General features: G+C 36.9%; 1 protein-coding gene and 1 long non-coding RNA gene across 2 annotated transcripts in view; one reads left to right on the top strand and one right to left on the bottom strand.

The window, feature by feature from the left end:
• The window catches only part of teq (Tequila), a 409295-nt gene that overhangs the window by 42558 nt on the left and 351596 nt on the right, over nucleotides 1-15141 (bottom strand). The window contains exon 17 of the mRNA XM_081772160.1: nucleotides 13991-14140. Within this exon, the coding sequence (XP_081628286.1) occupies nucleotides 13991-14140 (150 nt within the window). The remainder of the gene's footprint in view (nucleotides 1-13990; nucleotides 14141-15141) is intronic.
• The window catches only part of LOC145695200 (uncharacterized), a 63577-nt gene that overhangs the window by 32731 nt on the left and 15705 nt on the right, over nucleotides 1-15141 (top strand). The gene's annotated exons all lie outside the window — the stretch shown is intronic.

Raw genomic sequence — 15141 nt, 5'->3', positions numbered from 1 at the left:
AGAGGTTATATTTGGTAACAATGGAGAAAATTCAACAATAGCATTGTAACGTAAAAAGAAAAGCGGAGAAAAAGATGAATGTCCAGAAAATTGAGTGAAAAACGATGAAAGTCACATTTCTCTCCTCTATCTTTAAATGAAAATTCTACATCACTGGAACGGATAAACCACAAAAAGATGTAAAATGATAACAAATCAGAAGTATGCTTCACGCACATAACTACTAATTGGGGAATACATCTCTGTATGTTCATTCCTGATGCGGTAAATTTAAATAAAAAATCACTGACTGCTTTGTGGTAAGAAGTTTAGAGATTTCCTATAGGTCTTTCCACTTCAAAGCAGATATTGATAAGTCATGGGAATACACTTCGCCTGGTAAGAGGAACTCACCCTCCTGGAACCCAAATGATGTCTGCTTCTTATTACTTGCTTCTGTAAGCACCACTGTTTCCCATGCACCTTTATAACTTGCGGAGCGCATAGACATAATGCGTGGCTGTTCAATCTCTACTTTGACTTCCTTCAGGGGTCTGGAGGGAACAGGTAACTTCCTTTTGTACAATCCATTAGAGGCAAAGCAATATGTCCAAGCCTTGAACATCTTCTGTTGGCACTCGACTACTTGGAATGGGCTAGGTCTGACTGCTGGATCGTATGACCTCATACCAATCTGCGGGAACTTCAGTTCGAGAAGAGCGTGAAATGAGTCCCATATTTTTGTCTCACTCCAGGTATGAGTGGCCACGTTCTGGAAACGTCATAGTTATCCTGTCCAAAAGCTTACAAAATGCAACAACATAATGTATATATCTAAATACTGTGAAGTTTTCGTTTTGACCTGCACAAGAATCACAGAAAATATGCAGATGCCTCACATCATTGGATAGAATTTCAAATATGAAATGGTGGAGCATTGAGACGACTTCATCTGCCCCTTTCTTAGCAACTGTCTCGTCGTACCCGTAAAAGACTGACTCTCCCGATGGCAGCAGATGAATATTGAATAAATGCATTGTTAGTTGTCGTTTATAATACACAATATTACTAGCTATATTCGAGAGTTGCAAATTCGCCTGAAAATCCATAGCAACGGTTTATTTTGTGGTTTGTGTGCAGCGTTGTCGACACTGACGTTTCCTGGAATAAAATGTTTCTGCTCGCCGCAAATGTAGATTCTTTCTTAATACGCAAATTATGCAGGTCCTTTTCCTTCTTCCTGCCATCGTCATCTGAGTTCGCTTTGGATGCCAATTCTTCTTGCAATAGTTTCTCTTGCGCCTTCATTGCATCACATACACAACATGTATCTGAACGGGGATATCCAAACGAAATGTTGTACTCAGTATTAAAAACACGCATGTAACTATCGTATGAAACATGGTTGTTAGGGTACATTACTAAAAACATGTGATGCAGCTTCTTACCATTGAGTTCCGCCGGCAGATAAATCTTGGATGATTTCTTCAATGAGTAATGTGCTTTCCGACCTCGAAAAGATTGAATGTGTTTATAAATTTTTGTAAGATTTCCTAGCGTAAAGAATGTGGTCGATTTTTGTGCTTTCCTCTATCGGGGAATACCGTACCACATTCTTTCAACTGCTCTTAAATAGTCTGTAAAGTTCTCGCTGATATGCCATGAAGGGCCAAAAATGCTTTGTAGCAATCCGGTATTTCGTCCATCACATCATTTCTTTTAACCCTCACTTTGGCCTTGTACGCATTATCACGAAGGTGAGCCTCATTTTGATTTTTTTCGCGGGCGCCTCCTATTCACTAGATTAACTTCAATTAAACCGCTTAAATGGAGCTGTTGAGCATCTCGATCAGGCAAAGAATTGAAATGACTGATGATATTATCCCTGCCACTTCCGTGTACACTTTCAAAACACTTGACTCTTCTACACTTACAGTCTGCCCCTGTTTCATGCGTTTGTTGGCGTAATTTTTTGGAAGCGTCCGACACACGTCCATGTCCTCTTCTTTTCTTCCCACGTTAATTTGCACCTGGGCACGAGTTAACATCCATGTTAACTCCAAAACCGTGTTATTATTAACGCATTTCTCAGCAACACGAATGCTCTATGTAAAGGCGTATTTCTACTGACAGCTAAAAGCGTTGCGAAACAATCTTATCATTCGATCGAAAGTGTAACAATACAAAGACTTGTTCAGCAGGAAATTGGACTTCCATCGTTTATTCAGCGTATGCTGTGACATTCATCTTTCTTCCCTCTTTCAAGGTTTTTAAAAACTCGTTTTACATGGGACTAAAAGCGTTTCTGTGGAAAATGAATATATGTCCAGAAAGCTCATGCTGACCTCTATCGTTGGCGTCCATAAAATACAAATCGTTAAAAATGGACTTTCATCGTTATTCCCCCGTACTCTTCATGTGTTTTCCATTCACCACGGGCGGTACGCAGTCTGCGTTCAGTGATACCATGGGGTTTTGCAGAATGGTTGCTTGCATACATTAACTTCCATTCCTGATGACGGACAAAGAACGTAATGAAAACTATTGGCGCGCGTGGAGACATTCACATTTTTCCTGTCTTTAATGTACACACATTCACATTCTGACCTCCTATTTAGCCCAACCAGATAGGCATTTTATCTGTTGAAATCTTGCATGTTGTAAAAGGAAATGAAAATATTATCTTTGGTTTCAGAATCGATATCCTTCATATATCTACACCACTCAGTTTTACAACACCTCAAATCACTTCGCATTTTAACCGGTACTTCCTTACCTGTGCGTCCAACGTAACTCTTTCCTGCTTTCCTCTTACGCTTATGTTCATTATCTTTCCATTTGTCTTCGTTTCGTTTTCTCTTTCGTGGTTTAACAGGCGAATTTCCCAGACTGGATATACTTTCAATGTCCCGCACAGCGGCCATTATTACTTCCAACAGCAACGTGTATCAGCGGTCACGCTTGGTTGATTTCTAGACTCATAACCAATGACAGACAGTGTTATATCACCACAAACTCACAATAGAGCTGGAAGCGTGTCAAGTTTAGGTCCTGTAGGAATGTCAGGTTTAGGTCCTGTATGGTGAGTACAAATACGTGCCTGATTTTCCGCTCATTTGCATATCTACGGACACACACACACACACACGGCCGTCATTGTGACAATGGCAGAAAAGACTGTCATCGTTGAATACCACTTCTTTCTATTCGTCTCATCACTGCAGACTCTCCCAAGACTGCCGGAGACGTTCTCGAAAATGAAATAAATTGAAATCTTCAAGTTTAACGTTCAACGATTATGCCTTTTAAGCTAAGGGAGACGATTATTAAGACAACTGAATGATGGTGGAATAATTGGTGGAATGAAAAAGTGGAAGGAAACGGAAGTACTCCGGAAAAACCCACGGATATAATGTTGTCCACCACAAACAGCAGGCGTTCTCGGTGAAGATCAGGAGTCAGTGTGTAATAACACGAAAGAAATGCGGAAAAGCAGACGTACCACCAAAAATTGATTGTTTAGTATTCGTAAACACTCACACGAGAGATCTGGGTGCATTCGATTGCATTGACAGTCATCTTCGAGTCAGCTAGGGCAGCCTGGACACGTCTGGGCTTACAATTCTGCAGAATAACTACCTGTCCTCTCACAGAAGTACTGTAGGTTCTCTTTGAAGTCAGTTGCACAATAGGCCTGGCGTCGTTCTAGCATTTAAAAAAATCCAGGCTAGGATCCACATACAGCTACATTGTTTGCGTTATCCGACTATCTTCAAACTCACTGATTACCCTGATGATCCACTTCCTATATTCCTAATGGAAATTCAAATCGTTTCCACAATGCAACAAAAGTGACTCTGCGACACTACCGGCTAGAATTGTAACTAACTGCATCGTCTGCTACTGGCAGTAGCTAAGTGTATCATTGGCTAATTCTACCAGACTCACGCGCTCTGAATGATTTGATTCGTTACTGCTTTTAGTAGTTTGTAGTATTCAACTTCCTTGACTGGCGGCGCCCCAGTCTCCACAGTTTCAGCGGGAAGAGCAGCTGAAACCTTTCAAACTTTCTAGCATCTACATACGCTATGATTAGCCTGCCATCTACGAGGTTACTTAGAAACTAAGATATCAGGCAATTCGTGGATCGTGATGCGAATTTCTTTAGAATCGGACGATGAATACTTCTACCAGTATAGTTTACCCGTATAGTTTTCCATAAATAATTGTAAGTAATTATAGTTTTAATTACAACTAGCTGAACCTGCGCTGTCTACTCAGCCCAACATTCTGACCATGGTTCTCCTTCCCACTGCCTCATTATATCTGTCTATTTTCCATTACACACAAAGTAAAGGACAAGACAACTTAAGTGAGAAAAAATATAAACGTATCTTTTAATATATAGGTGTTGGGTTGAGTTTGTGGCAAACTTGGTGAAATTACAGATTATGTCAAATGGAGTCTTTTCCCCTTATAAATCCATATCGTCCGAGTACGCCTCATTGCGGCTCTTGAGGCCTTTCAAGTTGCTAGCATGCAATAGGTTTTGCGTTTGCAATTCAGATTTAAGCAAAGCGCCTACAATGTCCGTTAACCCGCTATACGTAACTCCTCTACAGGTTGCCTAGCACAAGGATATGAACCTTTGCTTCGGCCTAGCGACAATATTAATCTTACGGGCTTAAAACGGACCCCAAAATGTTGAATAGAACAATAACGACATGGTTTTTGCAAATTTGAATGAGAACTGGCAGGTGTACACACAATTTGAAATAGACCAGTGAAAACAGTACGTTTCTAGAGCTTGTGGTTTCTGAAATCTCATTGTAGAAAAGAATTGGCCAGAAACATAAATCTAGCATTTTAATATATGGACTAGCTGAACCTGCGCTGTCTACTCAGCGGATCGTTCTGTTATTACCATTAATCTCCTTCCCACTGTGCATGTCTCCTTACTCACACAAGTAAAGGATAGGAGACTCACAAAGGAAGTCAATTGCTATGTATATACAGGGTGCGGAAATGTCCCGGAACGGTCCAATATCTCGCGAAGTATAAAGATCAGCAAAACAAAAATAACACGTGTTAAATTGGTTTTAAAAATCTATCCAACGATACCAAACGCAACCTCCTATCCCCACCTCCTTCGGGGGTACGGGGAGTTACTTTAAAATTTTAAATGGGAACACTTATTTCTTATTGCATATTTGGACTCTCCAGAAAAAGTGACAGTAATTTGACCCAAAATTGAAAACAGTGTCTTCGCAGATGGCGCTTGAATAGACACACAATAAAAGGTGGTGCAGCAAAACGTTATGAAAATGCGAACTGTCAGTCCCATGCTCTGTGGCCGTACGGTTAGCGTACTGGCTTCGGGAGTCAGAGATTGTAAGTTCGATCCGCGTTCAAGGCAATCTTCTTGGTTTTATTTCCCCAAATAAATTCCATATGTTTTACCTTCAATTAATACTTTTTTGAAGTTACATAAATACAAATTTCGATTATTGTTTTGCAAACTAGCTTTATGAAGTAGAGTTACTTACAACAAAAATAAACCATTTTTGTCGCCATTTGTATTTTCTTGCAAATATGGACAAATACATTATTTTTTTATCGAAGTTAAAATTCGGGTGTAAAAAATCACATAAAAATGTTACACTGCGCGGGAATCGAACTCAGGACCTCTGGTTTCATAGTACAGTACGCTAACCGCATGATCACAGAGTACGATACCGAGATACATTATTTTCATACAATGAGTTTTGCGTTCCTTTTGTGTGTGTGTGTCGATTCAAGTGCGATCCGTGAAGGCACTGTTTTCAATTTTGGGTCAAATCACTGTCCCTTTTTCTGAAGAATCGAAATGTGCAATAAAAATTGGATTTCCATTTAAAATTTTAAAGTTACCCACTTACCCCCAAAAGGGGTGGGGATAGGGGTTGTGTTTAGTATCATTGAATTGCTTTTTCAAGACTATTTAACACCTGTTATTTTTGTTTTGCTGATCTTTATACTTCGCTAAACATTAGACCGTTCCGGGACTTTTTCCGCACCCTGTATATTGGAGTGAGTTTGTAGCAAATTTGTAGATTTTTGTTTGTAGCAAATTTTTTTCTAATAAATCCATATCCGTTCAAGTACGCCTCATTGTGTCTCTAAAAGCCTTTCAAGTTGCCAGCATGCAGTAAGTTTTGCCATTCAGATTTAACCAAAGTGCCTGCAATAACCCGTCAACCCGCCATACGTAACTTCTCTATTGATTGTCTAACACCGTAGTTTCGGCCTGCAACAATGTTAATCTTATGGGCTCACAACGGCCCCTAAAAGTTGAATAGAACAATAACGATATTATTTTTGAAAATTTCAATGAGAACTGGACAATCTGCACAAAATTTGAAAACGACAAGCGAAAACGGCGCGTTTCTAGCACTTACGGTTTTCGAGATCTCATTCTCGAAAGGATTGGAGACAAACATATAAACTTAGCATTTTAATATATAGGAGTAGACTAGCTGAACCTGCGCTATCTATACAGCGCATCAGTCACATATGAGCATGAATCTCCTTATTATTCCTTACATCTGTACATGTCTCTTCACAAACACAAGTGAAAGACGTCTTGATAAAAATTGGCAAGAGATACCATAAAGGGGAGATTTTTTTCGATTACTTTTTCAATATCTGTTACCGTTTGCAAGATTTGAGCTTACTTCCGGTTGGAGTTTTTAATTAATGTATGATCAGTATTTTCTTTCTTCCTTATGGTTATCCTTCGATTTTCATTATCATGTGGCGATGAAACAAACGCCTGAGAGGTATGCAACTCCCGTATACAATTATGTGGGTTCGGAATGTATAATGCGAGGATATGATGTTTTAGTTTTTTCTTCTATTTTCAACACTTCCAGTGTACCCGTAAAAATGTAATAAAGAAATAATGGCCATGATTTTTAAATACTAAATTAGAACTAGACAATCTACATAAAATTTGCAATTGATCAGTGAAAACGTCATCTTTCTAGAGCCTGTAGTTTGCGAGATATCATTGTCGAAAGGATTGGCCAGAAACATATAAACGTCCACAAACGTATAGTTTAAAAGAACTCCAAAATAGTAGCACAATCATTTGCATTGATTTCGGAAAAGACATTAAAATACAAAGGCTTTTAACAATAATTTTAAAAAGATACCTTTATGAAAAACGGGTCTATTTAAATAATTTATTTAAAGTACAAATACTTTAAAATATTTGTCTTTATTAAACGTGAAATCACAAATAACTGTAAATCAAAGGTTTGAAATCCAAAGCTATGGGTTGGAGCTCAGGCGCTCTTGTTGCTATTGTAGCATTTTAATAGATAGATGATTTGCTTGTTCTTTGTGAGGTGAATTACATTTTGATGAAATTTTTTGTATATAAATCATAAAATTGCATTAGAAATAAATACTAATCTTCAATCGTTTCGATCCCGTGTGCAAGGGTGTTGGTCTTATACTGCCCTAAATATGAGTCTATAACAATCCCTGTTTGCGTAGTAGTAATTATGATATAGGATATAGGAATTGCGGAGTATGATGTAGGCATAAATGAATATTTAAAGTGTTCGATTTGTGTTTTCTTTTCGAATACAAACGATAAATGGGTTGAAAAATATGAATTGCCTTCTAAGAAATATAACATGCAATGATCAGCAATATATAAATGTCATCTGAAAATTGACAACGCCATTGTTCAGTCTATTATTAAAAGAGGAAAAATGGGATTTTCGTAATACCTGGAACGATTCGTTTATGCTGCTCCGTTAACAATACACAACACAATGACCATAAAAAGAAGTAAATTCAGGTCATTCCTACTAGCAAAAGGCAGGCATTGATCGCCTATAAACGGGATGTTCTGACTCCGAGAGAAGAAAACGACAACAAAAGGAACAATATTTTCCTTTGGGATTGTGGAATTGGTCATAGAATTTGATTGGTTGTATGCACGTACTTCCATAGGAACACTTTATTGTGTAAGAAAAATACACAGTTAGAGGTCTGTCAGTCCTCACACTTAGTACACGATGACTAATTTGCTTTTCAGTGGAAACTGCAATAGTAGTTTTGCCTTCGTATTATTCTCACCGTACCACTATTTCAACTTCTGAAGTCATTATGGAAACAAATATGGAAGATGGGAATGAATGAATGGAATGACGTAGGCGATATCTACATAAGCCTGTTTAAAGAGGTAAAGATGGTAATGCAAAAGAGAATTGCTGTTACCTAGGATTCATTGTAACTTTGCACGCATGCGTACGATCCAAGTTCTTTCTGTATGAAATTAAAACCAAACCTTAATTCAATCTACTTGTACAATAGATCCATCTGATAAGGAAAAATTAAAAGGCTTACTATTGGCTCATTTTTCGCAACTTTCTGTTTATTTTATACAAATGATACAATATTTAATAGAAGCATCGTGGCTTATTGGTAGTGTTCTCACCTCTGAGCGAGAGGTCCCTAGTTCCATCTCAGGCTGTACGAGTTTCTGTGAACAACATCGTGTCCTTGGGTTTTCTCGGAGTTCTCCCGTTTCCTCCCACATTATCATTTCACTAGTTATTTCAGCGTCATCCTCTATCATTAATCAACAGTCTCCTTAAGTCTACATGTCAAATAAATCTGGGAAGTAAAACTATAAACTACATTTCCAATTGTATTATAGGATATTTAATATTAGGCCTAATATTACTAGGTATTTCATGACGCAAGGACAACATTATTGTTTTAACGCAAATAGGCTATACTCTGTTCTATATTTAAAGCTGTTTAACCAAATTTTGTTAAACAGCTATGAAATATGTTAATCTCGTCATCATAGATATGCTGTTATCTTTGGCTGGTTAATTATTATACGCTTCTCAGCTAAGCTTTTCGTTTGACGCAACAATATACATATATTCATAGCTTGGATTACCATGCCAAGTTTGATCCAGATTTAATGAGTTCTGTTGAATTAACACGACATCAGGATGCATCATTTATAATGTCCAACAGTGGTAACGGAGAATCCAAAAGAGAGAGAAAAGCAAAACTTTGCACGAAGCAGCTATAAAGAGGGGACATCTTTGCACGTACTAAACAGAAACACCCAACAAACAATGTTGCCAATCCAATATAAAGTTTTTTTTTTCAAATGGCATTTCGTCAGATTATTACATATTTCGAATCAACATGTCAAACGAAAACTTAAAATACCACATTTATTATTCAGTGTTGCAAACTAAGGATGTTATAGTATCACAAATATTCAAAGTTTGGAAGCCTCTATCACATATACGGCCCAACGGAGATGAACAGGATAATGCACATCTAAAGTACATTGGCGTTGGATATCATGGCCGTGGTATAACTTGCTTCGAGTTAATAGGAAGGAAGTTACAAGGGCTTGAAAATTTAATTTTTTTTGAAAATTTTTATCTCAAAAATATGCTTAGATAAGCATCATATTTGGTTAACTGTGTGGTTTGCAATTGCCAAGCAAACCATTTTGCCCTTTACAGTACTTCTATATCTCAAATCGTTCCGTAGATATGAAAAGCACTGCTGAGGTTTGCAACACTTCTTAAAATCATGTAATTGCGAGCAGGGGTGCCCATCCCCCCCCAAAGCTGATGGCGCACTCCCCCCCAAAACTAATAATCTCTTCCCTCCTCAAAACTCAAGTCCTCTAAAAACAATTGCCCAGTGTAGCAGTAGTTTTTATAGTACTAGTAATTGTTATTTTTGTTGTTGTTTTTATTTCCTGTAGTAGTAGTATAGAATGCTTGTAGTAGTAGTAGGATCAGTAGTAATTATAAAAATGGCATTACTTTTATTAGTAGTCTTGGTAGTGTACAATACTAAATATGTTCTATAAGGATATTGAAGGGTATAAAAACTTGTACACACTGTGTATGGCACAGGTATTCTTTTTTTACAATTAGTAGTATTATTTTTTTCTTTACAAAATATTGATATAATTCCCTTGTACATGAAAAAAAAAGTAAGACGCAAGTTACAAGTTATTGAGTTTGATACCAAAAGAAAGTGTTATCCTCGAAATTAGCCTACAAAAAGAAGTGATATCCAACAAAAAACATTCCTGTAAAAGAGCCAAGTACGAGTGGCCTTAAAAAGAATTGAAATCACAAAAATAGGCGCCAAGTTCTGGTGGACAACAGTTACAAACACTCACTGGCTCACTTCAAATTTAGATTTGAAACTTGACTGTTGTCTGTATGGTTACCACTAGCTCACAATTATGTCAAACTACTTTATAATTTTCAACAGACAACATAGGCAAGTTTCAAATCTAAATTTGAAAGTGATTCCTTGAGTGTTTGTAACTGTTGTTCACCAGAACTTGGCGCTCATTTTTGTGATTTCACTTCTTTTTAAGGCCGATCATACTTTTTTTTTTATTACAGGAATGATTTTGTTGGATTAAATTATTACAGGTCGTGGTGGTGACATTAACCTACCCTTGATGTCCTTTATAGAGTAATATTTTTTTTCTTTGCTCACTCGGCAAAGCAAATTTGTCTATAATATCGCTGTTGGGAATGCATTCTAAAATGTCTTTTTCGGAAGAAAGGACAAGCATGTCGGAGAGCCATACATCTCCCATGCTGCTGCTTAGTCTATTTTTTACAATCTTTACTTTACTCATAATCCTCTCTGCTGAGCAACTCGTTGCTGGTAATGACAGAAGTATCTGGCATAATATTGTTAGGTATGGAAAACCAGACATATTCAACAAACTTGCGCGGTACTTCATTCATAGAGTTTCTAAGCAGGGGGTAGGGGGATTCATTCTCGAGATTTAAAAAAAATCGCATCGTGTTCCAATGTTATTCTGACGACAGCAAAATTACTTATTCGACATTAGAGTAAAATTCTTCCCCAATTTTTTTATTCCCCCCAATTTTTTTCTCGATGGCACAACTTGCGCCATTCATCCCTCCTGTGGGCGGCCCTTCTCTCTTAAAACGAACCAACCTTTCCTTTCATAGGCTACGGCTACTTGCACGGTACTTCATTCATCGAGTATCAAAGCAGGGGGTACGGGGGTTCACCCCGGAAAATTTTTGAAAATTAGCTTCTCAAAATCGTGTTTTAATGCTATTCCGACAGTAAAATTGCTAGTTCGAAAGTAGAGTAAAGTCCCCCCCAAAATTTTTCTCAATGGCGCAGCTTGCGCCATACATCCCCCCTGTGGGCGGCCCTGATTGCGAGAACTTGCCCTAAGTACAGCCACTATAAGCTATTGCTGTAATGCTATAAAGGAGAAGGAAGACAACAATCATTTTAAATGTTTTACACAAATACGCCATTTTCAGCAGCGTTGCGAACTTCATTAATGTTCATCATATCTCAAGAACGGTTTGAGATATCAAAGTGCTGTAAATGTCAAAATGATTTGTTTGCCAATTAAAAATTATAAACGTATGTAGATATGATACTTATCTAGGTAAGTTTTCGAAATAAAACCTTTTAAAAGTAATCAAATTTTCAAACCTTTGCAACTTCGTTCCTATTTATTCGAAACAAGTCATACTATGAACATGGTATCCAACGCTAAGATGCTTCCGATGTGCATTATGCTGCCCATCTCCGTTGTGATGTAAGTGTGATAGAGGCTTCCAAACTTTGGATGTTTGTGATTCTATAATAAATGTGGTATTTTAAGTTTTCGTTGGACATGTTGATTTGAAATGTTATAATCTGAGGTAGTGCCATTTGAAAAATATAACTTTATATCGGGTTGGCAACACTGTTGTTGTATCTGTTAAATACATGCAAGGAAGTACCCCTCGTTATAGCAGCTTCGTGAAAGTTTTTCTTTTCTCTCTCTCTAGGTTTCTCCGTTATCACGGTTGGACATTAGAAATACCTAGGTAATACATCCTGATATCGTGTTAATTCAGCAGAACTCATCCAATCTGGATCAAACTTGGCATGGTGGTAGTTTTATCTGCTGTACAAGTTTGTGAAATATGGTATGCAGACTTTTGGTTTCTCAGTTATGTAATATCAAATTTGGGGTCATATTTTCGAAAAAAAAATAATTAATTCAACCAAACTCATTCGATACGGATCAAATTCAGTATGATAGAAAACCTTCACTCCTATACCATCTTGTAAAATATGGTAAGCAGCCTTTTAGTTTCCCAGTTATGGACCATCAAATCTCAGATCAAATTTTCGAAGAAGAAAAAAGTCAATCGAACATATTCGATGTGAATCAAATTTATCATTGTGGTAAGTTTTGACCTGCTATACAAGCTTGTGAAATTTTATGGTATGAAGGCTTTTGGTTTTCCTGTTAGGGGTCATCACATTTAGGGTTCAGACAATGAAATTTTCGTAAAACAACTTTAATGAAAATTAACTTAAGAATCAATGAAGAATGATTTTTTTGCAATTGGGAAATTCGTTACTTTCGCTGTATCTTCTATCATTCCTTCTTTCTCAAACAATGCCTTAATTTCTTTCCTTTCCTCTTCTCAATTACATTCAATATTGTTCTGTTCTTCCTACCACTTCCTTATTAGTTTTGCATTGGACCCAACTAACTTCTTTCATTATTCTCCACATCCTTGTTTCGAATCTTTTAAAATTTTGCGTAGTGTTGATATTTCACTTCGTTACAACAATATTCCAGATGAAATATTTAATCAGTCTTTTTCTTAGCTCTTTGTTCAAAAACCCACAAAATATATTGAATTTTTCTTCTTCCTAAATGCTTCTTTCGTCATTCCTATCTTTGTCTTTATTTTACGTTCGCACTTCATATCTTCATTATTATTATTATTATTATTATTATTATTATTATTATTATTATTATTATTATTATTATTATTATTATTATTATTATTATTATTATTATTATTATAATAATAATAATAATAATAAGGTATCGGAAATCAGCTACATATTCTCTTTTATTCTCTTCTACCTCTGTATTTGATACACATAATATTATTCCAATGAACATTGCTTTTTTTTTCAAATGCAAGTATTTCTCTCCCATATTCTTCGTAGCTTTTCCTCAATATCATATTTTCCTTTTAAGACTCCTCGATAGACTCCTTAATATTCTAATCCTTCTACCTCCTACCGAAACAACGTCTTTCCTATGCAACTATCTCTTGTAGATAAACATTAACAACGCCATCATCCATGGCGAACTTCCCTATCAATTTCACATTGGGAAGGTGATAGGAGTAGTATGAGAATCAATAATAGCACAGTTTGCCCGGAGAAATCCTTAATAACACTTTAATTCTAATTCTTAGAACTGCATATACTGTTTCTCTTAGGAAAAATCTGATTTCTTGGTCCAACCTGTAGTGTTGTTAACAATTTTTTGGTTTGTTTGGATTTATGCATCCTGTTAATTAGAGAGGTTATATGAGACGTTGACTTACACTTTAACGTAGGATCCAAACCACATGAGCCCCCACCGGGAATCGAACCCGGGTCTCACACGCCAAATTCTTAGCAGTGTAGTGAGTTGAAGAAAGTTTGTGCGTGTCTCCAAGATTAGATCTGCAGGAAACCAGGAAACTGGACTCGCGAATTAACGATCAGAGATAGAAAAACAAACGGAGAATTTACTTGCTTTGCTCAGGTATAGCGGAAATATTGTTCTTGTTATGTAAAAACAGAATGGGGCCATATTTCGAATGACATCATAAGTAAAATGTTTAGAATGAAATTTCCACATATCATAGAAAAAGTTCTTTGAGACGGAATCGCCGATAGGGCAATGAAAAGCACGACCACTCTTGAAACTGCCATGGAATATGTTTGAATGGCAGCTGTTTTGTGTTCGTGTACAAGGTACGTTCAGGTTCTAAGATCTCCTGTTTTTATTTTTATTTTTATTTTACAGTACTTAATTAAGTTGCATTATAATATTTTATTGCTTATATTGTGGTTACAAAATACTTTAGATAAAAACAAATAAATTACTTACCTCAGTATCGAAGTCTCCAACACGTATAACATACTTGCTCTTGCTAAATTCTCTTAGGCAGTGTGCAGCTGTAAGTACGTGAATGGGCGTTATTACAACAGCTCCGCACCAGTGAACAGACCTTGGACTTCCTCTTACACGTACACTTGCCTGCAAGAAAATTATTATGCAGCGTACCAAAATTTTTTGCAACTGGGAAACATATGTAATTACTTTATTACTTCCACTATAAGCAGCAAGTGAAGAGGCCATGTAGGGTAGACTACACTGCAACGGTTTGGTTGGCCAGGTTACATCGGAGGATTCATTATAAGAAATTATAATAACAGCGACAGTCATAATTTAGTCAAGCTTGAAGTCATTGTGTTGGGACTATACGTATAATATACTACTCAAGCTGGGAACATTCTAGAGACGCCCAAATTACCATAAAGCATAGTTATTCAGTGATTTGTCCAGATATGTTACGGGGTGAAAATTTAATCTCCAAAATTGTAGAATTCCCCCTCCCTCCGCGAATGTTGAAGGTAGTAATAGGCCATATGTGAAATCATTGTTAGAAAATTTTGATAGAAAATCTGGAGATTCCGATTGCCAAAATGTCGTTGTCTTCCCAAGTGTTCAACTATACTAACATGCCTACAGATAATGTCGTACAATAACTAAACTGTTTGTACACCCAGCCACAAAAGTATCTCCCCCCTAAGCGCTCTAATTCCACTACTTGGGGTCCAGGTAATTTGCAGTTGTGAAAACGCCTAGACAGATGCAACCCAACTTACACATAACTTTTCGCGTCACTAACAGCAGTTGGTAGACCTGATCCAGGTGTTTATTCAGGTAAAATTGTAAAACAGGTGACTAACGAAACAGTTCTCCATGCTAAGATGAATCTGTATGGTTCGGATCGTGTTTTCCAAGGAACACCATATATTAATCTCAATATTGCTGTGTATGTAATGTATTATTTCTTTATATACTGTGTTTACAGAAATATAAGTACTGATCATGCATTTATCAGGAAATGCTTGAAAGTAGCTGAAAATATGAAATCTAGAACAACTGCTGGAAATAAGTTAGTAAATGATTGCCTCTATTGAGAGACCTTCTCCAATTCTCCTCATTCCAACATCATTTTCTTTCTGGAGAAG

Source organism: Thermobia domestica, chromosome 1 (genome assembly GCF_964235325.1).
Source record: "Thermobia domestica chromosome 1, izTheDome1.hap1.1, whole genome shotgun sequence".
NCBI lineage: Eukaryota > Metazoa > Arthropoda > Insecta > Zygentoma > Lepismatidae > Thermobia > Thermobia domestica.
This window is presented reverse-complemented; position numbering and strand designations above follow the sequence as displayed.